General features: G+C 44.3%; 1 protein-coding gene across 3 annotated transcripts in view; it reads right to left on the bottom strand.

Moving 5' to 3' along the window:
• Positions 1–3334: 3334 nt before the first annotated feature.
• The window catches only part of CACNA1G (calcium voltage-gated channel subunit alpha1 G), a 105438-nt gene continuing 82697 nt past the window's right edge, over positions 3335–26075 (bottom strand). For 2 of the 3 annotated variants that reach the window (XM_085304589.1, XM_085304590.1), the window contains exons 26-34: positions 24604–24713; positions 23586–23719; positions 22057–22127; positions 21702–21780; positions 21485–21606; positions 20231–20542; positions 11127–11316; positions 8518–8687; positions 3335–4398 (exon numbers count right to left, since the gene is read on the bottom strand). In XM_085304589.1, the coding sequence (XP_085160715.1) occupies positions 3544–4398; positions 8518–8687; positions 11127–11316; positions 20231–20542; positions 21485–21606; positions 21702–21780; positions 22057–22127; positions 23586–23719; positions 24604–24713 (2043 nt within the window). In that variant the 3' untranslated portion in view covers positions 3335–3543. Of the gene's footprint in view, positions 4399–8517; positions 8688–11126; positions 11317–17699; positions 17841–20230; positions 20543–21484; positions 21607–21701; positions 21781–22056; positions 22128–23585; positions 23720–24603; positions 24714–26075 lie in introns of all 3 variants that reach the window. The other variant, XM_085304591.1, reaches the window with a different exon arrangement.

Here is a 26075-nt window from a genome sequence, read left to right as displayed (position 1 = left end):
TATTATAGCCAAAGGGGCAGAAAAGGGGAGACTGGGGCATAGCCTAATTTACAATGTAACATTTTTGTTTGCTTTTTTTTTTCCTCCTTTTTCCCTTGAACACATCTTGTGCTGAGTGCAATCCACAGAAGTCAAAAACAGTATTTTCTTTGCCCTCCTCCATGTATCTACAGTATAAACAGCCTGTAACCTAGCTATGAAAAATTAGTTCGATGTGCAAGGGGCTGCAAAGTGGACTTAAAATTTTTCCAGACACATCTGCAACCTCTCCTTCCTCACCTGTCCCACTGGCGATAGCAGAATATTCTCTTCCCATTTGTGTACAGTAAAACCACAGTATTAAAGTGCTGGTGTGCTTGGATGAACTGGCTAGCAATGTAACTAACTACTTTCCGGTCAATATGGGCCGAGTTCTCAGGGTAGGTGATTTATGTCGGTTCAGGTATTAAACAATAATAGCACTGCAGTATCGTAGACCTTTAGCGGAGCTGCTTACTTGGAAACATGACCTGGACGCAGGCGCGGGAACTAGGTTAGGGGTGTTGTAATACAGTAGGACTGGCTCCGGGTTTGTGAAAAGGAAAATTTCCGTAGAGCTGCTTCTGTTCCCAAGACGCTACACAGACTTTTTAACAATTTCTCTACAGGTTGCTACAAAAATATAAAAAGTTCTATCAACATAACCGTTCTACAGAATTCCAGTGGATTTTTGTACATTTTGTTTAAAAAAAGTCAAATTCTATAAAACCCCCCCGAAAGGTATTTAAAATTACGTTAAGATTATTGCACACACTGCAGTACATTTCTATCCATTTTTTTTTTCAAAAGGGCAGCTAGAAAAAAACTTATCTGGTTTAGAAAACAAACTATTTTACACGGATTTTTTTTCCTGAATGCATCATCATACAGTATTCTTCATTGACTAGTCTTTATTGAATACTAATGTATGATGTAAACTTCTTGTTACTCACACAAAGCTTGTCAGTGGGCAAAACCCCAAGTAGTGAAAACAGATCAGCCTTCAGGCTTTCTGTTATATTTGGAGTWGAGCTTTTGGATTAACATCACATCACCTTTTTGTGCCACGATTTCAAGCTAAAATGCTGTGTGTTATTTTCAAGGGAAGGAACTGTACGAGTAGTATCGTTCCAGCTACATATACACACTGCTAAGCATTAAGTGAACCAGGGTACAGCAATTTTAGTAGCCTAGCTATTTTGCCAAATTATTTAGTAGATGTGAAAGGAAAAGTTAAGGCTCATTGTGAGTGAGCCTTAATCCCCCAAAAAAGGGATTAAGACTATTTCTCAGTCTTAGTGCACTGTAATTTTATTATTCCCTTAAATACGATTCCAGGGAAGAACTGATGAAAGGTTTGTTTGAAATAGCTGCTTTAAATGGGCTTAACTCTGAATTTGGCTGGCGTTTCAAAGCGAGCGTTCTCCATGTGGGCCCATATTGTAACTATGGAAGAGAGGGAAAAGGTCCCAGCCCAGAATTAACCTAACTGCAGTAACCAGCAGAGAACGTTAATCTTCGTTCTTTAAATGCCCCGATTGCCTGACTTCCTGCCGAAATCCCTGCGTTTTCATAGGGCATGTACAATCAGCAGGGATCATTTATGGAGCAAACTTCCTCAAATGAAAATACAGGAGCTTAAGACCTCTCTCAGGCCTATGACATATGAACAGCATCTTCTTCTTGCATATATACCTGAAGCGAATGCGGATACACATAGTCATAATCGTCTAATCTCTGAAAGGATAAGAGGCTGTACACCAACATGTTTTAGTGACTTGAGGAGATCAGTAGTTCTCAAAAAGTTACAAACGCCTGACTGATCGAATTAGCACAAATCCCTCCCTTGCTTGTGCTGCTTTAAAGCCGTGATCCAGCAAAGCCTTGTACATGTGTGCAATTTTAAACCTGCGACTACTCACACACTTTAAACTAGGGCTTCCAAAGTCTTGTTGAGCCTACATCTTAATTTGATTTCATGGAGGTTCAGTGAAGTTAATGCCTGGTTTCCATCAGCAGGATGTGTCCCGCTGCGCCAAACCCTGCSCTGAGCTTCAGGCTGTGCTGCTGTCCTGCTCGCTCCACTCCTACAGACTGGTTTTTGCAGAGGGCATTAGCACAGAATAAACAGTTAATTTTGGAGATGACTGACATTAAGAACATGTTATAAAGTAAGGATATAAATTCCACCTTTTTTTCTTTTTTTTACCGTGATGTTGCTACTTAAGGCTTTTACTAGACTGGAAATAAATTTCAATTAGGGTCATGTAAATTAACGCTAGTAGCAACAGCAAAAACCCTGACAGTTTTACTTAAAATCGACAATCCTTTCAGTACCTGCAGACCTGCTTACGGCATTCCGTAGAATAACTTTGCAAACTTTAACAGACCTTGATTCRGTTAAGCATACAGGCATATGATTTTAATTTTAAGTAATTACTTAACCTTCATCAACCTCAACACAGTTTAAGTGGGAGCTTAACTTTAARCATGTGCTTAAGCACACTGCTGTGTCGTGGCTGCACTGAGGCCACTRGGTACAAATCTTAAATATGGCCTTATTCTCCTTTCCACCCTCGTGCAAAAGCAGTAAGTGCAGGGAAAACAGCAGCCTTGCACACGTGTAAAACCAACCAGAAGAAACAGTCGTTAGCTGAGACACCGGAAAAAAACATTTCAGGAGCGACCGTAGGCTTTTGTTGCCCAAATTTCCTAGGCATATTTGAAAAGAGATCCATGGACATGCTTTTGTCACCCACCAGTGGACAATATACAACACCCTTCTACGAATCAGCACTGTGTAGCGCCGGCGTGTAGTTAAATTGGCTCTCCGTTCACAGCCTTCAGGCATCTATCAGCGTTTTGTACATTCCTCGTTTTGCGCACCTGCTTTTACTTTGGAAGTCAATTTTACGTAAGATTAGAATATTATTTGGTTAAAAAAATACCACTGCGTTTCTCGACTATGCAAATGCTCTTTTTCCAGAAGATGATTGAAGTCCAAGGGGAAAAAATAAATTACATTAAATAATTCTTATTCACTGCTGACTGTGGGATACRTTTCCTCTGTAATGCACTAATTGGCTACATTTTGTGCTTTGCAAAACAAAATGAAATCTAAACAAAACAAAACAAAAAAAAGAGAAGGGATTAAATATATATTTTTAGGTTAAAATATTCATAAAAACCAACTTTATCTCAGAAATATTCTGAGATACTTAAAATAGAAGAAAATTAAACGAGTCTTTAGTCACAAAACGTACTACATCCCGCAATGCTAGATTCAATTAATTTAATAAAATATAATATACATATAGATTCTGCACATTGTATTGCTTTTACCTAAGCAGAACGTATGCTTAAGTAAGCGTGATATAGGTTAACCACTCTCTTAACCAGCTGGTTCTTTAATCTTTCTTTGGAAATTTTTTACCCAGTGCCATTCTGGAATACAGTTTTTTAGTTTCTTTTTTTTCCTCTATTACGTGAAAGAAAGAAAACGTTTGGCACCAACAGAAAAGTAACTCAGGGGTCCATTTCAGTTTGATCAAAGGAAAAGCTAGGAAGYGTCAACAAGTCTTTCTTTGGGGCTGGAGATGTTGACGTACTGTCCGGAAGCAACGACTCCCCCGTATCCATCGAATCCTTGGACTCACAGGATGGTGCACGCCGTCTCAGGCAACTGTCTGCGCCGGCAGGTGAGATGCTGTGAGGTCCTCTAGGCAGCAAACTCTGTCCATCGGGTGGCTCTATAGATATACATGGGGGGCTCAGTTTTTTCTTCTGCCGCATTCCTTGCAAGCCTTCCATTTCACTTACCACCTGACTTATGAAGCCAGAAGAGCTAGATGTGGAATGGTGCTGGGGGCTGTTTTCCATGGAACAAATTTCTATTGAATGTCTCCTTTGATCATCTAACCAAGAGGGTGGTTTTTTTAGAAGGCCCTGGGTGTCTACACTGTGGTATTTCTTCAGGTCCTTCAACATAACATTGCCGGTATTGCCTATGTTCCTCTTGGGCGAGAGAGGCCAAACCTCTGAACAGGCACTCGAGGCTGTACAAGTTTCTGAAGTGAAAGGCTCCGAAGAGCTGTTTGTTTCAGATACTTCTTGGTCCACTGAGTCTCCAGCTGTCTCTTGATACGAGTCTGCACAAGCACACGACGCTGGTGCCTGCTTTGAAATATTATACTGGTTGTGGGAATGCTGCTGCGTACGAACGCTCGCCCGGTTCCACGCAGCCAGGTCACTYGCTCCCGTGGGCGTCAGAGCACCAGGTGACTCCTCCTTGGGCATGGTGGGGACGGTTGGGTCCACGAGTTCACTCACCTCCACGTGCACGTTCTCCTTGCTGTCTGAAGAGTCATTTCTTATCGCCATCTGCATCGGAGTGCAAAGGGATTGGGGAGGAGGGGAGTCGCCGGATAAGAGAGACAGACCAAACGGAGGTTAGTAGGAGCAAGGCGTAACGTTAACAGGGCACCAAACTCCACCAAGACACCTCAGCGCAGAGCCACAGACACCAGCGGCTCCTATAGCTCAGCCTGCACCACGGGTGATAGCCGTTCCTGSGCCTCGACTCTCTGGGTTTATCTCTGGGTTTATCCTCACAAACGTTACGGCAGAATTTGGCCCTTTCTTTGCCATAAATGGTTGACTCTCAGCTTTCTCCTCTGAACTGAGGAGGAGCACAAAAACCAAATACCCTCACCCAAACATAGGCATATTCTTGTTATATAAACTATGACGGTCTCCTGTAAACCCCTTCATAATTTTACCAGCCCAAGTATGAGTGGGAGAAGGAAGTGCAAAGAGCCCCATATAATCCCTTCCCTTCAGCTCCGGGGATGCTGAGGACCCGGAGCAGGATCTCCAGAGCCAGCCCAGGGTTGGARCATCCTGGGGCAGTGTGGAGCCTGCCGCCCTCACGCCGCCTCCCGTCCCGCCGGCGGTGCRACCRTCGAGCCGAGCACCGAGGGCACGGCACTGCGGAGACACGAGGCATGGACAGGCAGCAAAGTGGAAGAGTTTGGTTACTTGGGAGTCACAGGATTTTYAGTGAAACCCTGGCCCCTTGCATAAGGTCACTGAATTTAGCTTGCCATTGCCTGCTGCAGGACTACATATTTTGAAGGCTTCATCCTTTCACTGCACTGCATCCCTTGTCAGAAGAGTTTCTAAATCTGCCATATTAACTAGCCCTGAAAACCAGTGTCTCAAATTTGAGAAGATTGTTAAATAACCTTAAAAATTAAAAGTTTCTTGAAGAAGTTTGGAGGAAATGCACACAGCCAGTCTCAGTCCTTCAAAGTCATCTAAAGCCATGAAATTCCTCATACCAAAGAATGTTTTTGTGACAAATCTACTCCAAATGATCATAGATTTTTTTTATAAAAATAGTTCCAAAAGGATCATTTGAGCCAAACGATCTCTGCTCAGGCCAAGCTGCCATCAGCTGCAGTACGTACACATGCGCACGAACAACCACCAGCAACTGTTGCTGCATCTGCACATTGGGCTCCCTTTGTTGTCCATGGTAGTTGGGAGAATATTCAATATGGCAAACATTTTTGTCCAAAACTAGTGAATCCTTTCTAGTTAAAATTTTACAGCATCATGCTGGTAATTAACCACAGTCAGATGTGGAGCTAATTCTGTGTTCCTCAATGCCAATAGTTTTAGTGAGTGTTTAGGGAGAAAAAATCATGTACATACCCTGAAGCATAGGCCACAAAAGAGTAGAAGACAAAAGCAAAAAAACAATTCTTGTTGTCATTGCTTTTGCTTGAACACAAACCTGTGATGTACACAAATGCAATAGTAGCCACCACCAGTTCTTTCTTTTCCAAAAATACAGGCATCYTTGGTAGACATTAGCAGTGACTGCTCAGATAAATGTTTCACYGACTCATTTCAAAATAAAAAGAGAGACCTCCCCTCCTCTGGTATGACCATCCATCGTTACATTGGTGTATACCCCGGTAGCAGCCATAATCTGGTGTAGTCCTGGAACCAGAACCAAAATCAACGTGGTTTTAATTCTCCTGGAGAARAGCCCTTGTGCAATGCACTGCCAAGGAGCCCGGTACTCGGTGGGGAGCTTGGCTTTAAATGTTCTCTCCAAGCATCTGAGCCGCTAATCTTCGTCTGTAAGTGTATTGCTAATTGTCAAGTTTTCCGGAGTCTAAACTGCGTGTTACCGTGGGGACCGTGTCCATGCTACAGCACTCTGAAGGGAAAGGGAGGTTAAACACACAGGTTTTAGCGATGGAGGAAMGTGCACGGACCAGGAATGTGGTGGACAAGATTTATCTATGCACAAATTAAGGATGGGGGCAGGACAAGGGGGGAGGGAAAGGAAAGAAAGAAAAGAAGAAAGAAAAAAAATCAGAATTACATGCAAAATAGGTAACAGTAAAGAAAAATGGGTACTGCAAATCAAAATGCTTTCCTAGTTTGGGCTATGTGATGAGCTAGCAGAGTATTAGGGATGGTGATAGGAGGAGCAGAGCAGAGAGTACTTGAGCAAGCAGCTCTGCCAAGGAGGTAAAGGGAATTTGGCCTCTTTAAGGACTAAGTTTCAAAGTGTTTGGCCATCCGGTTTTGCCACTGACAGGTATAAAATGCTGGCAGAAGGCCACAAACTTCTCCCCTGCCGCAGATGTTATAATGCCCATAAACATGGGCTAGTGACAGGCATCCTAAGCCACGCACCTCTCTGAGCGTTGCTCAAATTCTGCTGAACTCAGGTCAGAAAGATGAACACCTGGAGGGTCAGGTCAGCGKAGCTAGGAGCTAGGACCAGTGCTCCCAAACCTTCATGCTTAACGCTACACAGTCCAGCCAAGAGTTTTCCAGAAATCCCAAATTAGATGCTAGCRACCCTGAAGTGGCTGGTGACACGCTGGCGTGCAGCGAGGTCCTGGTGAGGTTCTGCTGCAGCATCTCTAACTTTCGGAGAGATGTGACTGGTCCGTGGACAGAGCTGCTCGCTGTCCCAAAGCCCTTTTCTTTTTTAAAAAAATCACTCCAGGTTCACAGTAGGAGGGAGGAGGCAGGAGAGTGAATTAATGTAAATATTGAAAGGGTTTAAGAAAAGGAAGCCTCCGTAAATATGAACAAAATTAAGGTTGGGGAAGATGGCTAACCTGCTAATTTATTCTAGACAGATCAGTTCAAAAGAATGGGTCTGKTATTCATTAGAAGGCACGGGAGGATGGTTACGAACTGGAATCATGACATCAATTAGTTTCCCCATTAGTGGTGATTGGGATAGTGGGCCAGCCCTGTGCAAGCGAATACATGCTAGGAATTCCTCKTGTCAGCTTAGTATTGCAGACTAATGTAATTGTTAACCTTGGTACTTCACATTTGTTTTTAGAGCTTAATGAATCAACTGTCTAATTTGTCAATGTTGATTAAAAGATGAAAGAAAGGGAAATATTTTCATTTGGGAAATAAATTATTTTTGCAAAAAAAAAAAATAAAAGGAATGATCTAGGCTGTGTATATAAAACCAGACATAGAAAATTACTGAGGAAAACAGAGTTCAGGAATCAGATATGCCTCTGGTTCTGACCCAGCAGCACAATCAAGTATGTTTAAACACATGAGAGACAAGCACAAGTGCAAGTATTTTACTAAAAGATAAATTTAAACTTATGTTTCCAATTAAGCAGATTGGAATCTTTGATTAGATCTCTCAGATCTTGGGTTGAATCAGGATTTAAATCAATGTGAGGCAAAAAAAAAAGAGATAAAATCAGTTACAAAATGAAATCTGTTCTGTATATTGTCAAGTTTAACCTTTCAAAAGCACATAGAAGATTCAAAAACCCAAATCCCACTTCCAACAGCACCTTTGGCCTTGGGAATGTAACTTCTTYCACTGATTTTCATTGTGACACAGGGCACAAAATCAACAGAGTATGTTCTTAGCTAGTCCCTTTGCTCTYACAAAGTGAAGTGTCTCGATAAAAAACTAAAAGATCTTAATTTTCAGTTCTCACTCTAAAAATGGCATGCTTTCCGTGAAGGTTTTGCATACGATAAGATATCCAGCTGCCTTTAAAACAGCAATGATAGTTTCCCCCTTTCAAGAAATCTGTGGAGCCAGGGGAAGGGTGGCCAGGAACACAGTCTGTAGACACCGTGTCCTTTCAAGCACTGAGAAAATTGCAGCAATTAAAAAATAGTTCCCTGAACCCCAAGGTGCCCTGGGGAGCATTTGGCAGCATCTACCAAGTGGACAGAGAGAATAAAGTGCTAACAACCTGGAGAACATTTAAGCACATTGCCAAAGGAGATGATGCCCATCACACACAGCCGTTGAGCTTCTTGGATGGCTTTCAGATCCAAATGCGTCAACCTTTTTATTATTTCTGTAGAAGAATTACAATTCTCCTGAGGTTTCTCTATGAATCCCTCCTTGAATTTACAGTATGGTTAAGCTGGTATCGTGGCATTATAAAACCTTAGCAGGTTTGTAAGTCTGCTTACCTGTCTGCGGAGCAGCCTCTCAGCAGAAGGGGAGTGCACAGGCTGGGAAACCTGCAGCTTGCTCTCTCTGACCCAGTGATCGTGAGCTCTTATATGATGAAAATGGTCTTTTGGTATTTGCAAGAGAGAGCTGGTGTCTGCCGGCTGGGACTGCACTGATGCCTTTGAACCTTGCAAGAAGGAGAAGAAGCAGGAATGTGAAGTGTCCATCTAGTGATCACTTCCCTGTCTCAGAGACCTTCCAAAGAAAACTACTACTTTGCATCTTGGACCAAACAGGCATGGCAAAAACACCAAATTCAACAACCAGCTCACCATGACAGGGAAAAAATGCCCACCTACTAATAAGTTATTCCAAAATTGTCCATTATTTCATTTTTCTTGGCATTTTCTCCTGATACATCTGGGACTAGCTCCTGTTAAGAATGGAAGATTATGAGCTAGAAGTTCATCTGGGCTGGCAGTTTCTACATGCATGATTTTGAAAGTTTCTAGAAACGGATGTCTCCACACCTGAGTGGATCCAGAGACWGACTACAAGGCTCTCAGTCCCAGAGTGCCCACAGGAAATAAATGAAAGCAAACCGCACCTGGCAGCTTTCAAGGCTAGTTTTGCAAAGCATCCCGGGAGAAGGCAATACATGCTCTACAGCCTCCTTCTGACCCTTCGTGGCTGCTGGCGACTTCTTCTAAAAGGTTTGAAACACTGCATGCTTCCCTTCCCCCCCCTCAGGCCCAACATTTTTCAAAACAATTCATTTAACCTGGACTGCATCCCAGAGAATCTCATTTGTCCTGGAATCCTTCCCAGAACAACAGCCCCATTACGAAGGAGTATTCAAACAAATACCTCCTGCAAGTGCCAGTGTTTCTGACAACAAAACCTTTCGCAGCTTGAAATATTGTGGCTTAGTTGCTGTGATTTATTAGAGACGCCTGGCACCTTTTGCTCTCTTTGCAGCACTTTACAATATTACCAACTGTAAACAGGTAGGGGGGGCTTCCCCCCGGCAAAGCGGTGACATTGGAGGAGGAACAGAACAGCAGTACACGTGCCAACATTCGGCCACCTTGGGCACCTTGGAGCACTTTGGCACRGTCAAGACAACTGGAATTGCACCAGGAGGAGAAAAAGACAAGCGTTTTAAGTGCTTAATAGGGCTGTGAATAAGACACTTTACCTTTCCAAAACGCTTGTCCCAGGTTTCAGCAGAACGATTTTTCCCGTGAACTCACCAGGGCGCAATGCCTGCCCCCTGCAAGCCCTGCTGTCAGCCAGGGCTGCTGAGTTCTCCAAGCGGAGAACTGGAGAGTGCAATCTTGGAGAAAAGAGGAACGCAGAAATCACCCACCTTCTGTTTGCGAAGTAGGTTTTGTTCAAGACAGGACAAGCGCATCCAAATTAAGGGTCAAAAGCAGAACACTAGAAACTCCCCCTGTTGCAAATGGGCTTCTTCTCTAAGGTCAGTGATTATAACTCCAGGGAATTTCTTGGCTGCTATAGAGAGCCATAAATGCTGGCTCCACTGAAACTAATGAGAGTTTTACCATTTACCTTAGCAGGATTTGACCAGGATTTTACCCACACCTTCTGCATTGTGTACGAACATGCTCTTCGCAGTACTGCACTTGACCTTGAAAATTTCATGTTATGGCAGGGACTTCTCACAACTCCAGATTCATCTTCCTTCACTGTGTCTGCATTTTCTTTCTGCTGTTCAACAGCCACTATTCATCCAAARTCTTATTACTATGCAAATTTCAACATCTTACTTCTAATCTGTTCAAATCTGCAGCCGTTCTGAGCAGCGCTGAAATTATGTTCTGCTTAGAAGCCTTCAAACGACAATGCTCATAAAAACTTCTCTGTCTTATCTGTGACAAATGTCTAAAAACGATGGCCTGCTACAAGCAAGAATTAAAGACAGCTACATTCACTAACCAGCAGCAGGTAACCCCAGCACACAGAGCAAACGAAAGCACATTGATAAGGGCTGGCAGCCAGCTGCAGGTGCAAGCACCTAGGTGCACATTTAAAGAGTCCTTGCCATCTGCAGCATGCTGTAACCAAGCATCTCTCTGAACTGAGCCCCGAGGCATACATCCCAGCCGCACACACTGAGAAGGACAACTCTCCACGCACGCATTTTTCCATTCATCTCACACCATCTCTCTCAATTTGGCACATTTATGTTCATTTTAGAGACATTTAGAGACATTCTTTCCCCCTTTTTCACAGATGTTCCCATGCAGAGCTTCCAAAACCTGCTAGAATACAGGTCCTGCTGCAAAAAGACAGACACAAGAAAATGCTTTTCTGTTGCAATTTTTTTCTCGTGGGCCATAGCTGCTCCAGGTGAGACAGATGGAGCTGATGAGCACTTAAGGACCACAACCCTGGGGGAGCCAGGCAGAGGGGACCCAGCAGGGGTCCGAGCCAGGTTCTCACTGTGGCATTGCCAGAAAGCTCGGGGTGGAGGGGCTTTTCAAAGCTATTTGACAGGTCAGGACACCGACGCCTAGCTGGAAATGCAAGGCAACGTGATGCCTCCAGTTGAGTACCTGGGAAAAACGCCAGCCTGAKCGTGCCGGAGCGGCGGGGGCCGTACCTGAGTGTGCTTTGTGGCACGCGGGACTGCGCTCGCCCAGGGACGCGGCGCGAGGGCCGGCACCCGGCGCCTGGAACATGTAGCTGTCGTTGGGCAGGGAGTGGGTGCGCCCCACCGAGGGCTTCCTCACGCTCAGCAAGTCCTTGCTGGGAGACAGGGTCAGCGCGTCGTTTCTGGAGCGGAGATCTGCCTATGGGGGGGGCGGAAAAGAAAAAGTAAGGAAAAAAGCAATCACGGAGCTGGACAAGGAGAAGTGCCCAGAAACCCTAGCGACAGCTACTGCGATCAGGATGGCACGATGGGCATGCACACCGCCAGTATGTACAGGTTGCACGAATGGATCTACCAGGAAGCTACACCCCTCCTTTGCTACTGTCACTAAACTGTCACACAGGATGATCCACAGCGACAGAGGAAGCAACACGGCAGTAATAAACCATGACTATTTCAGGGAGACGTAAAGAAGGCATCATGCCTCAAGGCCCAGCGACGGTCACGTGCTTTGCATAACTTTGCTCCTTGACAGCAGCAATAAAGCTCGGTGCCCTCACCAGCGAGTCAGACTTTTGCAAAGGTGACTACAGTTTYCTCTTCTAACAACCCCCCCGCCTAAAATCTGGTTTACAGAAAATGCCCTCTATTCTGGCTCCCAGCACAATCTTATTGGTTTTTGTCTCACATAATGAATAACTAAACCCATTTTATTGAAAGGGATATTCAAACCTACTGCTTCAGGATTAAAGCCGTTCTCTAATTAGAAGGGATCTAATGCGAGAGTGGGTTATTGTGTATGTGTTGACTGTGGAGCTTTTGCAGCCAAAGTGTCTTGGAGTGGGCAGCCCCATATGCAATATTGAATGAGGTAGATTTAGGTCTGATTTCATAAGGAAATAGCTCCATCCCAGAGCTTTCTCTTGGGTRTTCTCGTGTTTGACAGTATTGCCAAAAAGGGAAGTGAAGTCAGCTTCCCTGTACACTTCTAAGAAAAGAGTTATTCCATCTTTAAAAGGTCTCTGCTGAAAATCAGCAAAATCAGATGTGACACTGTAGTTCAATACAGTACATAGCTGATAACTGCTTTTGGAAAACTTTAAACCTTAATTCTGACAAATCTTCCACTCACTCAGTGCACCACTGTTTTTTCTGAAATAGGTGTTCTGAGATTTTTCCAGTTCTGTCCTCCAGTTATAAAAACAAAATTTCAATGGGATGTTCTGTACACACAGCAAAACATGACAAGATTGAACAGAATCTACAAAAAGGAAAAAAAAAGGAGGATAAAAAGAAAAATAAAGCAGGAAGACCACTGTTGTGAGTTTAATGAAGGAAACGCACCTTCACTGTCATGCAGCTTTACTTTCAGTCCCTGAGACTAGGCTGATTTAGACACAGCCCGGGTAAGGCGAGATAACAGGGGCAACGTGCTCCAGCTATCGCTCAGAGCAGGAGCGCGAGACCTGTGCTGGCAACCCGGAGATGTGGGTTTTGAGAGCCTCTCTCTTCCTCCCTTCCCCAGCTTCCCCTTCAGGGCTGTGCATTCATATTATTTAGCTTTCATATGATTTAGCTTAAAACACTGAAGATGGCCTGAAACCCAAGGTTTCAAGTTCAAAACCATTTGGATTTGAACACAAGCATTTGGATTCAAGATCCTCTCCAAACCCAACCTTTAATACTTCGGGTTCATTGGCAGGATCCACCACCACAGCGGGTTCCAGTTTCTGCTCATCTCAGGAGAAATCTTGTGGGTGAACTTCATGCAAACCAGTGAAAATGGCTGCAAAATGATCTCCTGAATCCAGCTCCCAAACAGAGCAGTGTGAACACATGACTTTTTGGTTCACTGGCAGTTCTGAAAAACAAACTGTTTTGGCTTGACTGAAAATCAAATCTGAGCTTTCTGTGAACCAAAAAAAAAAAAAAAAGAAAAGAAAAAAAGAAAAGAAAAAAAAAGAAAAGAAAGGAAAATCCCAAACCAAAACTATTTTGAGTCAACTAAAACATTCTGTTTGAGATATTTTTCAGCTAAAACTGTGTCTAAAGGAAGTATCAAAATAGTGCATTTAGAAAATATCTTAATGAAAGCTTGCAGTTTTTCAGGAGTTTGGGAAATTGTTTTGACCAAAACACTTTGTTGGTATGGACACTAATTCACAAAATGTTTTGTTCAACCTGGTTTTACATTTTTTTTCCGGAGGAAAGAAAAACATTAAGTTAAACATTTATCTTGGCTACACTCTTGAGGCTTTATTATATCGTCAAACCCTTTTGTCTAATCTAATTCAAAACTAGAACAGTTCTCTTCTCAGTCCCTCTCTCCAGAATACTCTTCAGAAAACTGATTTTGAAACAAAATGCCCCATACAAAATGTTAAATACAGTTTACAAAATCTTTTGCACATGATGCCATGAAGCATGATGGGAAATATTGTCACGGTTTAAAGGAGATGTTTCCCAAACAAGTACTAATTAGGATGACAACCAGCTAGAATGGCAGGAAAATTTACCAACAACACAAACATCCAACGGCAGCTACGTGGACAACAACAAAGAAAACAGGAATGGGGCCAAAAATGTTGGAAGAGGAGTTATGTCTGTTGTACAGCAGAAAAAAAGCACTCGACTGCTACACAGCTAAAAATGTCTAATGTTTCAAAGAGGAGATGGTCAAGACAGGGTTCAAAATACTGGTCATTTAATTCAAAAAGACACAAAATAAGCCAAATTTTATGTGTGTATGTCTGTGTGTGWGAGAGAGAGATGACTGCTAAGAAGAATTCACAGGAAAAGTGGCATCTTTGAGAGATCCCAATCTGATATTTTTAAAATAAACAGTCTGGCACCAGTCACGCAAAAAGCCTTGTGATGCCTATGTTCCTAAAGAAAAACATCCAGTGCAAATGCCAGGATCGCAGATGACCCCGCTGCAGAGGACACATGAATCACTCGCTCATGGGTGTCTCTTCACTCAGGATCACTGATTTGTTTCAGATGCCAAGGAAATTTCAACCTTGACGCTTTCCAAAGCTTTTTGTTGTTGTTGTTTATTTTACTTGTAGAAAGTACTTTGTTTTTACATAAGACACCAAAGGAAAAATAAAAATAAATACTTGTTCCTCTCATGGAGCCAACTTTGCGGACAGGAGTGCTAACAGCCCAAGACCTAATGGCATTAAGGACAACGTCCTCTTCAGAGAAAATGTTGGTTCTACTTAGAAATGTGCTTGAACTGAAAATGCCATTAGGCAGGTACAGAGAGGTGAAAGCAGTATTTCGAACCCTGTAAACATCAGACTATACAGCAACCAGCGTATGTACATTGCTTTCCAGAGCATTAAGTAAGTGTGTGTTAGTATCATCAGGGAAAGAGTCATCCGTCAGAGCTAAGGACCAGGACTTTTCAGAGAGAATATCTGACGTCAGAGACAGAGCCTCCATCTCAGCTAGAGGGATCTAAAGGGAGAGATGATTAAGCATAAGAAATCAGGACACAAATCTTTAGAGAGAGAGAAAAAAAAAAATATCATTATCTAAATAGCTCTAGACACCACAGCAATATCCCTACACTGGGAGTAGCTACATCATGCACGTTGGTACTGGGGACAGTCTTAAGCAAACTGAGTATAGGGAAGAAAAGAAAAAGAGTGGAATAGGCATACTTAATGCTTACTGATGAGCTGCAAAATGCTTACTGATGAGTTGTAAGGGAGTTTAAAACCACATGCTAATGCTAGGATTGTATTTTGTTTTCCTCCTGCATAGGTGAGGAAGCAAAAGTAACATCACATTAAACTAGAGATATTCATCCTTCTAGCTGTGATCAAATAAAAGAGGCTTCAGGATCTTTAAGCTTCTCCCTAGTTACTCCTATTCCAGTGGCCATGCTGCTGTTTTCTTGGCCTCTGAGCTAATTTGGTTGAAGCCTCAGAAGATTCCCCAACACCAACACCATTTCTGAGGTGGTGCACGGAAGCGGTGTGTGGAGGATGCCTTTCTCAGCGCTCTGGGGAGCTTATGGGGCCTCTGCCCTCTCTGCGAGGCAGCTATGACTGTAATTCACTTCCCGTGTAAGCACTAGTAACTGTCCTACTCAGGACTCCACCCACGTCTTCCAGTACCCAAACACCATCGCAGATCTGGCCCCTGATGGCTTTCTCAGACTCACAGCAAGGCCGTGGGAACAGGCATTGCRGCTGTTGCACAAACACTGTATGGAYGTGCGRTTCTTGCACTAATGTTTCCTTGCTAAATGCATTCAAGTAAAACATTGATAAAGATCTCTCCCTAGGCACAGAGCTCTTTTCATAGGAGATACAATACATCACTGCAGGCTTCGGAGCGAAGGGGGAAATGGAGATTGCAGTATCCCCTTCAAAGCAGAGTCACTGCGACAAGCACCTCAGAGGCAGATGTTGACTCAGAAGCAAAGGCTCAGTCTTCCTAAAATCCCCCCCGGTATCTAGCTGGGAGACTGGCGTGCCCTCAGAGGGCGGCGCTGAAGAGAACATTTTATAAGGTAACATGTGGATGTGGTTCACGTGTGCAGTGGCCTCCTTGTCTGGACACATCCCAGGTGTTTCCTTTTAGTTTCCCATTTCTTACAAMTGTTTTTTAAACTAGAAAAAGTACTATTTCTATCTTATGTGCTTGAAAAGCCTTTCAACAGCAATATATCTTCCAAGAAAAGCCGTAGAGGCCCAGATCTGTGGTATGTAAGTTGTCAAAGAGTTGGATTTCCTCACTCTTAGAAATGACTTCAGAGGGGCCAAATAAAGCTGGTGATGAGTGAACTCAGGCTTAAAAACATTAAGTTTTGACAGGCTCAAAACTCCATCTGAGACAAATTAGAGGGCCAGACCCCTCTCAGCACCTTAGATTTGATACCTTGTCTCATGTGGTTGCCCACTGTCAGTGGAGTGAGACTTCTCCTGGCTTCCCATGGGCTCCCCAAAGGGGCACCTGGGGGCAGAGCTGAGGAGTCTGCCAGCATGAGGAAGGCAATCCTCAACAGGGACCAAATCTCCAGAGCTGCCGGATGCTGGGAGAATGGCTGCAGAAGAGCCTGGAGGACACCAGCAACTCCAGCCTGGTGGAATTGCTCCACTGGGAGTAGTTACTACTAGTCAGGTTGCTCTCAGTGAGTCCTAAAGCTGCTCTAAATTCCTGACTTGCCTGAAAACATGACAAACGTTTTCACAAGCCAAAATGTAAAGATAAGCCYCCTCCATCACCCCTCCCTTCTCGAAAAATTTAGTTTGAGTCAATTGAAACATTTTGCTGGAAATGGATTCAATTATTTGTGTAATTTTTTAATTATTAAAAAAAGTTTTAACTTAATTTTTAGAAGAAAAAAAAACATCGCAAACTTGAATGCTATATTTTTTCATTACGAAAATGTCAAAACAAAACATTTCTGCTGCAACAGCACTACGTGGTGAAAAATGTTGTGTCAAAAAATTTCCAACCAGCTCTCGCTGAGGTTCACACTGTCCCCAGCYGCCATAGCTCCCATCTCTAGTCCTCTGACAATTCTCAAAGACAACCACTTCCTAGAGCTTAAGAGACCTCACTGATAAGTGATATGCAGCAATCAGAGGGCGATATGTTATCCTGCTATATAAAGATCTGCAGCAGGACTTCATTTTACCTAAGCTTGTTCCTTTTCTCTAACGAATCACAGAGTTGGGTAATTTACAGTGTCAGTGAGCCCATAAATAAGCACCCTGATGTAACATGAAAAATTCTGCTATTTTTAGCCAGAAAAAAAAAAAGAAAAAAAAGAAATATGGAGTTTGCTCAATTCTGACTGCAGGAAAAATTGRTATGTTTGAATTATCATTATGCTCACTGCTGTGATTTAGGAATAATATTTGATCGAAAGAATAATATATATGAGACCATAGGAATTTTATTCTAAGAAGTAAGTGRACTAATCTTAAATAAGGATATTACAGTATCTATTCAGGAAAGCACTGGAGCACACAAGTAGTTGGAGTACATCATTAAGGGCTGCCTACCTTCCTAAATTCGGTTTAGACCAGAGATGAGGATCTAGTTTACAATGACCCACGTGCAAGAAGCCTCTTCAGTAAAATCATGTGGAACTGGATTTTCAGGCAGTATAAGTAAGTACAAAACATAGAGGTCATGTCATGATCCCTATTCACTCCGGCTCTACCTTGGAAAAAACACACAGTGTACTCCAAGCTCTGCAGCTGTGTCCCTGTATTGCTATGGGAGCCCTGGTTAAGAGCAAGTTAAAAAGAAGAACCCCACTGAAGGATGAAGAACAGGCTTCATACCTTTTCCCACAGTACTCTTGAATAGTAAGAAATTTCTCATTAAATTGACTGTGCTGAAGAGGAAAACTCAGTGCCTGTACTTTTGCTCTTGCATCAATATACAACATCATAAAATAATGAGATATTAACTTGACTCCCACAGAAAAAGTCAAAACGACTTATGCTTCAAATCCCTCTGACTATATTACACAAAGCAAAGAACTTTAACTTGACCTACTAAAGGTCGAACTGAGTTTGGATGGAGACTTTGCAGGAAATGAGGAATATTAACCTGGTTCTCAGAGTTGTAATATTCGGGAGCGGGGAGGGCATARTGATGGCACACAGAGCCTGACAGGTTGTCCATCAGCTTCAGCTCTCCTTCCAGAGATTCCTGGATCAGCAGTGATATGGTATCAAACAAGTGCCTTTCCTAGGAGGGGTGGTGGTGTATAGCATGCAGAAAGATAAAGTAGGCCAAAAAGAGAGACAGAGAGAGAGAGAAAACGAGGCACAGAGACAGAGAAACAGAGAAAAGAAACATTGTAGAAACCCCCCCAAAAAGAAAAAATAAAATAAAAAAAACAGAATAGAAGGGGAAAATAAAAAACAGAAACATTGAGGGAGAACAGCAGTAACGAAACACGAGGGAGGGAAAGGTGAGGCAGGAGAGGAGAGAGAACAGTGCAGTAATATCACAGTCAGAAGTGAAGCTTTCTCAGACATTAGCAGAGACGGGACCGCAGCCGACTGCCCCGGGAACCACACGATGCTCCCCTTCAGGCCCCTCTTCAGGCATAATTCTCACTCCGAGTGAATATAACCCGTTACTCCTGGTACCCGAGCGGTACCGTAGGGCCATTCCAGCAGCGCTGCGATACTCGGTGCTGCGAGCGTCTGCAGGATGCTCCCACCGCAGGACGCTCCTGCCACAGGACACTTCCAAGATTTCTATACTCGCACCTGCATTTTTGAGCAAGAGGACCTAGTATGTGACACCTAAATCCCTACCTGGGGTCACATAAATTGAAGTAACCTGTCCTGAAGAGCATCCTGTCCATGAAAGCTTTAGGTGCCCAGAACTGACACTCGCTGAGCCACTAATTCACGTGCCAGCCGAGGACTGAGGTTCCTAAGTTCTCACACCAACTTCAAACCAGCGAGCCTTAGCACATACAGTGGAAAACCGCTCAGAGCAGGGTCTAACTTTCACAGACAGCATGGCAGCAATTTAAGAGTTGCGCCTTTCACGTTGAGAGTGGCCAGTACGTACGATGAAATGAGGACCGTAGTTACAGTCAGACAGCACACAGTGCAAAAACCCTGGGGTACAGGCAAGCAAAAGAGCATGCTGACCACACGACCTTGCAGGATCGCATTCGGGGAATTGTATTCCTCTACTATCRTGTTCAAACATCAGGTTCATCAAGAAGATTTTTTGTCTGGGAGAAAAAATAATCAGAATAAAATCAGGTTTTCAAGGACTTTGGGTGAAAGAGCGAGAAACAGGCTCTGGAAATTTTGACTAGAATAAGCTCTTTCCAACGCCGTCTTCAGTGAGGACTGGTTTAACAGACTGAAGAGCTGACTATGTCCTTCTCACTGGTTTGTTTTAAAACAATTTTATTTTTATTTATTTATTTATTTATTTATTTATTTTTGCCCAGGGTAATGATGTAGGACAACAGCGCCGAGGAGTTTGCCAGTATTCTGTTTAACATATATAACAACAGTAGGGAGAGACTGTTTCTTCTTAGAGGATGTAATGAGTCTGGATTTCCCCACATTAYCCTGAACTCTCTTTTCTTGTGCCAGAGAACAGCCTTGGACTCCATCTCAGACATCAGTGACTCCTAACGGCACTAGAAATTTCCAGTAGCTTAGGAATTGAAAGAAAGCTTAAATGGGGATTTACTCTGTCTCACCCTTGGACTAAAGATCATAAATGAGTTCTTCATGCATTAGAATACTCATTAGTCCACCCCAGGCAGAGGCCAAGATACGCTGTTGTGAAATCATGATGTAATAGAAGCTAATGATGTCTGTGTAGAATTTAACCCAATTTGCAATCAGCTAAGACTAAAAAAAGACTGGACCATTCTTCTTTTATAATTCTGGTTCAGTTCCCTCCCAAGGACCTGTCTGGGTCTTGACCTCACCTCTCATTCCTCAAACTGTGTTTTGGAGAGACTTGTCATGACTCATTGCAGCTACCACAYTACAGCCCTGCTCCTGCTGATGGGAGCTTTGCCACCAGTTCTGATGAGCCAGCTTTGAGCCCCCTCTGGATTACCATACCTTTAAAATAATCTTCTCTTACAAGCTTGATTGTGGGGATATATTTTGAGCTGAGGTTGTGTAAAACAAATTTAATATTTAAGCAAAGATTAGGAAAGCTTTATTCCTCTTTTATGTTATGCTTAATGGCTTTCATTAGAAAAGCAAACATACTGCAGTCATGATTTTGCTCCCACAAATGGCCTATCCCAAGCTCTGGATTACAGCAAATTTGGAGCTAGTACTGGACTTGGTGGCTCGGTGGGCACATCTCCATAACAAATGCAATGCTCTTCACCCCTGAACAGATGTGTCGTGGTGGTATGGAGACCTGACTAGGGTCTCTTCCTCGGAGGATCGGTTCCCACACCACACAACAATTAATCAACAGACAGCGAGGAATACAACCCCTTGACGTACTGAACAACCATTCCCTCATTACTGACTCGTGCATGTCTTCCCCTAGCAAATAGGCAGGTCAACCCCTCTTCACCCTCCAACTGAGATTCTCACCACAGGGTAAACTAATGAGACCTGAGAATCCACCTTGATTTGCAGGGGATTGGTGCATCCTTGAGGGCTCTCGGGTCTCTCTCCACCATTGCTGCCAGTCCAAACAAAGATGTCTGAGGGGCTGCGCTGGCCTGGAGTGATAGTCTTCATTTCCATCTCCAATTCTGCTTCGAGCTCTGCTTCCTCTTTAGCCTCCTTGTTGCTCTCCTCCAAGTGCTTCATGAGTACTGCAATCACCACATTAACCAGGACAAACTGGGCCGTCAACACGAAGGAGACGAAGTAGATGGGTGAAATGACAGTGTTGTAACAGGTGGACTCTTGGTCGCAATCTCGCAATGTGTCCTGGCAACAGGGAGAGAATGATGGAGGAACACGRAGAGGTGCCAGTTAGCCAGCATGGACCTAGTTCTGCTTTCTGGTCATTTGGCTCAAATGGATTCTCCCTCCATACAGAAAACACAGAAGATTTGCCATTCTGGACATGAAATTTGCTAGTGTTAGTCACTAAAGGCAGGCTCAGAGGAAACTGCTCATGGACATGTGTGACTGTAGACACCCACACGTTTGTACTCCCAAAGGCCCAGCTCATGCCAGCGCCTCAGCTTGGAATGACCGATTTACTAGGTTAGAGACCAAGTACACCAGAGTATGGCAGACAGATCTGGGCACAGCAGGGCACAGCTACARCCCACCGGCTATTGCACAGTAGCTGGCCTTGCAGACGCTCCTTCAACCAGTTAACGCTCTTTCATTAARAGTTTAGCTACCTTTCATTTAGCATGGGCTACAAACGGACAGAAAAACAATTCCTTCAGAGGAGCTTGTGCCCYGTGTGTTCCTAGAGCAGATTTCTTCACAGTAACGTGCCTTGTGGCTATATCCTGCTAGAGACTCTCTTTCAGAAACGCAGGTTCTCCCAGGGAACAAATACAAATATCAGTGATGATAGGAACAATAACCAGAGACTTTTAAGGAAAAAAGACMAAATGAACTGATGTTACTGGAGAGATGAGTTCCTTTTTTTCTCCTTTGTTTTAAGCTGCTTTCTCAGGGAAGCAAAGGGAATATATGGAGTATGCCAGAAGCCTGCAAATACAGGCACTGCTTTGCCGGGCAGGAGGGAGAAGAAACGTTAGAGACTCTGCCCAGTGCACAAATGAGCAGCCGCATCCTGGCTGCAGGATGTGAACGTCCTAGCTGCTCTCTGTTACTGGTTTGGAGCAGAGTGGATGGCTTCTGAATTAAGCAGTAATACACAAAACTCGTATTTCATTGGTCTCTTACCTTCATTATCCCGTTCCAGTTGTCTCCTGTCGATACTCGGAAGAGAGTCAGGAAAGCCATCCCAAAGTTTCGGAAGGTGGCGTGCCTTCCCAGCCCCTCGCAGGGGTGAGTGTCGTCGCACTCTGCGAGACCAAGCGGAAGAGCCCCTGTTAGATGCAGACCCTTGCTCAGCTCCCCACCACCCAGCGCCCCGGGGCAGAGGAAGGGGAGGACTCACCAAGGTCTCCAAACAGCTCCACTCCAAGAGCTGCAAATATGAAAAACAACAACATGAAGAGAAGACCCAGATTCCCCACCTGGAAAGAGAAAAAGACATGGGGAAAAAACACACAGAAAAGAATATTCATTGATTTTTTTTGTTCCAGACCTGTTTCTTGCTGTATTCTTTAATCCAAAACTTAAATCGCTTGAGGGGAAAAATGACCTCAATGTAAGGACTGTATCTCAGACTGAGCTTCTGAAGGGAAATGGGATTCTCTAATGACAGTAAAGATAAAATGATTAGCATTCCTCTGCAATAAGAAATTAGCTCTGGGCCAGACTAGGWGGGGTTTGATATGGCAGTAGGTTACCTGGGGCAGTGCTTGCATCACGGTGTCCAGCAGGGCTCTCATCCCTACAGCCATCTTCAGCAACTTCAGCACTGCAGAAAACATGTTTGCAATATGGTAACGGCAGCATTAGCATAGAGGCACAAACTCAGTCCCTCTCACAGGCGCCACRGATTATAGGAAGAGAAATATGAAATCATGTCAAGTGTTCTCCATTAGCTGCTGTATTTCCAGGCCTTTTTACAGTGCTCTTGGTTGCTTGGATACTATTAAAATCCTGTGAATAACAGCATCACCTACCCCGAGACTTTGAGAACGGGTTATCGTTCTGTCTGGCTTTTTCTTTCCCTCTTGCTGAGATGGGCAATTTGACACCTAAGCAGGAACATAAGAATGGCCATTTCACCTGACACCAGCTACAGCTACCGAGGGGAATAAGGAGGTTTAAAAGGTACAGGCATGCTCCTTTCTCAGTCTGCTTCGAAGCTAGCAATTACGAGGAGCTCTATCCATCGGTGGCCTTTTATACTAGCTTTGCAGTTTGCCTATTATGCTTATTTCCAGCTTGGGTCTTGAGCCTAGTGCCAAAACACATGCCAGGGAACGTCCTTTCCCCACTTAACCTATGCTGGACCCATTTCTTTTCTTCCTCTGGTTAATTAATTCCCAGCTCCAGGGTTGCYTTCCCACTTCCATAGGCTACCCACATGCGTATATGATTCACTGAGGAACTGATTTACACATCCTTTCCAGAAGCTTGCATTTCCAATTGGAAACTGCACATATTTTTAATTCTGAAAGGGATCCAACGCACACGAAAAACACTTTTTTTTTTCCCTCCTGAGGCACAGCAACCATTTCATTTCTTCTTTAGCTCCTTCTTTGCTTAGATGAGGATCGTAATCATAGCAATAATGCCTCAGAGCACAGCGCTGCTCTTCAGGAAGGCCCGGGAGCCGTTACCAAGGGCCCGACCTCCGTGGCGTTTGCATCCGCACCATCGGGGCCTGCCAGTGCTCAGTTCTGAAAGATCGGGCGCTCGGGCAGCTGGCYGCACAGCGCTGGTGGCTCTTACATTGCAGTTCTGAGGGGACAGATGGATGCAGAGTGACGAGGCACGTTCTGTCACAAAGTGACGAGATGTAAAGCCCTGCGGGAAATACATGAGATGCTTGTCCTTTAAAGCCTATGTACTCTGTCACGTGTTCCGAAATCCTGCTTAAGACACGTTTCACTYGACAAGCATGCGTCTCCAGGTTCATCTCTGGGAGATGCATCCACAGCTATTTCTTTTTTTTTTTTTTTTTTCCCTACACTCTCGGTCTTCAAGCTCCCTCAAGATAGAAACACATAGTCAGCTGGCTCAGCTTTTTGGCTCCTCTCAAGCATTTTCCCCTATTGTTCTTTCATTTGTTTACAGATTGTTGATGCCAGAACTGCGCACTTTGCGATGGGGATGTGCCACAGAAGCGTTTCCCAATAGTTAACTCTCTCCTGGTGGGAACCTGGCACCCCTCAAACACAAGCCACTTGAGCTTTATTTGTCTCACCTCGAGCGATCCTGAGAACCCTCATGATTCGGATAATAGTGGGGTTAATTGGTAGCGAAGCATTCACCTCTATCTCCTCCAAAGTGATACCCATGATAGACAGCAGCACAATTGCCAGATCTAATTGGTTCCATCTGGAGACGACACAAAGTGAAGTTTAACATCTACTAAGAAGTTGGCAATGGGAGGTAGCTTGTTTCACATGAATTCCAGGCATTTCAGTGGTGCTAACACTCAAATGAATCTGAAGCATTTTTCTGAGGGTATTATACAAAAGCAGTTATGTTATGAAATCATTATAACTAATACAGTGYATTATAATATCAGCTAATTCCAAAGATATTCTTGACTGAGGGGAAGCAAAAGCAAATGCAGGACAGATTTTTCTACCAGAGGCTGCAGACCTCGGGGCGGGTTGTGCATTAGCTGTTTGGCCTATTCTAGACACGACACTCGTGGACCTCAGTGTGGGACTTGCCCTAGAAAGATTCAGACCCCATGCCCAATCATTGTAACAAAAATCACACCGGGCAAGGGAAAGACGCAAAGGATTCGTGTCAGGATCTGAACTGCGGGGGGCCTTCTTTAATTTCTGTCATTTTAATTTTCTCGTTAGCCACTCTTCCACTGAGAAAACCCGTTGCCCGCTCAGGACCGGGTTCTCTCTCTCGTGGCACAAATTTGGTCACTTCGCTAGGTCTTTGTAATTATGTGGACATGAAACTGGTGCAAAAAGAGAATCAGCCACTCGCAGTGTGACCCGCTCTTATCTCGTCCACCCATCAAGGGCCAAATTGGTGCAAGTCACACTCCTTCACAGGCATCGTCATCTCCCCAGCTCACCCCCCTAACTGCCCACCTGCCCCTGTTTCAATCCCAAAGGGGTCACAGCTGTTAACTGACAGCTCTGAGAAGAGCTGTAGGGGTCCAAAACACGCGCTTTAGCACCACCGAATTTGGCCAGCTGTCTCCAGAAGCCCGGCAGCTGCCCCATACAGCCCGGATTTAGCCTTGTTACCTGTCTTGAAAGAAGCGCCGAAACCCAAAGGCGATCAGCTTGAAAACAGACTCCAGGACAAAGATAACAGTGAAAATGTAATTGCAAATCTTCAGGGCTTCATCAAGAACCTAAAACACGGACACAGCACTGAGGTGAGATGCCTGCTCAGCTGAGGGGCTTTGCTGCCAGCAAACATGCCCTCTTCTCGTCTCACCAGCGTTACTCATTTTGTAACAACAGACCAAAGGCTCCATATGTGGCTTCTCTCGGGATGACTAATGTCCCAGGGAAAAGTCCCAGTTCCTCAGAAAGCGCAAAGCTGGCATTTCTGCCTGGCCCTGGCCCAGCTGGTATAATTCATAGGAGGAGGTGACATTAACCCAAAGCACGACTCGAGCCCCGTGTGGGCCTGCCCGCTGCTGGTAATGACACAGCCCTCGCTGTGATCGCTTAAGTGAGTGATAGTAACTGCTGCATTTGCAGGTGTTATCAGTGCAAAGCCCTTATGCTCTCTGCAGAAAGCTGATTTTCAGTCCACTCACTCTTTTGCRCACTGCTGCAAGAGCTGTGGGCTGGCTGGGGTCTGCATGAGCCCTGTCTCCATGGTTTTCTTTGTCACAGCCTGTCCTTTACTCCTCATCTGGGGCTTTTGGCAAGACAGGCGGACAGTATGGCAGRCAGGACTGAATTCCCTGGGTGTTCCCCTGCTCATTCTTCCCTTTGCAGGTGTCACAGCCTTGCTTAAATGCAGGTGTCTCCTGGCTAGGACAACTCATGTGCTGTCAGGCTCTACATCACATCAAAGCTGATTTCATCCCCAAAGTCACGCTTGTGAAGAAGTGTGGTGGTAACAGCATCCTGTAGCAAGCAATGTGCATCGAGTTTCCCACTGCTGGAAGATGGGRTGGTAATAACTGGGAGAGGGGCACTGTTAGGGAATGTGGGAGATGGCAATGGAGTGCCCTCCGACCAAAAATGAAGGTTATGGAGAAATCACAAGACAGTGGATTTAAGTCCTSTACTCTGGCTTCAGGCTACTATTCAGCATCCATGGAGAAAAATCACTTCACCTGCCCAACAAGTGCAAGCTCAGCTGGTGAAGGAAGCTGTGGCTCTGGAAGAACCTACTGCAACACTGCAGGAGACCYGACCTCTGCCAGCAAAAGACCCTTCCTCTCCTGGGCAAGCAGCTCACTCACRAGGTGGCCCCATGTATCCCCCTACTAACCCCTCACAGGACCAACATACTGAGAAATCATTAGTTTTTATATATAGTTTTCTGGTACGTTTAGCCTTTTAAATATGTGCAGGATCATGGCCATCAGCTACCCCAGGTGGAGTGATTTTTGGGGCCAGATTCATCCAGGCACTCAAACCCAACTCTCAGCAGAGGAACCCTAATGTCATCTCAGCACAGCCCAAGCTTCGAGTTRTAACCCAGATGTTACATACCAGAGGCTTAGAGACAAAATGTTATTTTCCCTTAAGAA

Source organism: Rhea americana, unplaced genomic scaffold, assembly GCF_003343005.1.
Source record: "Rhea americana isolate MKP2758 unplaced genomic scaffold, rheAme1 scaffold_21, whole genome shotgun sequence".
Taxonomy (NCBI): domain Eukaryota; kingdom Metazoa; phylum Chordata; class Aves; order Rheiformes; family Rheidae; genus Rhea; species Rhea americana.
This window is presented reverse-complemented; position numbering and strand designations above follow the sequence as displayed.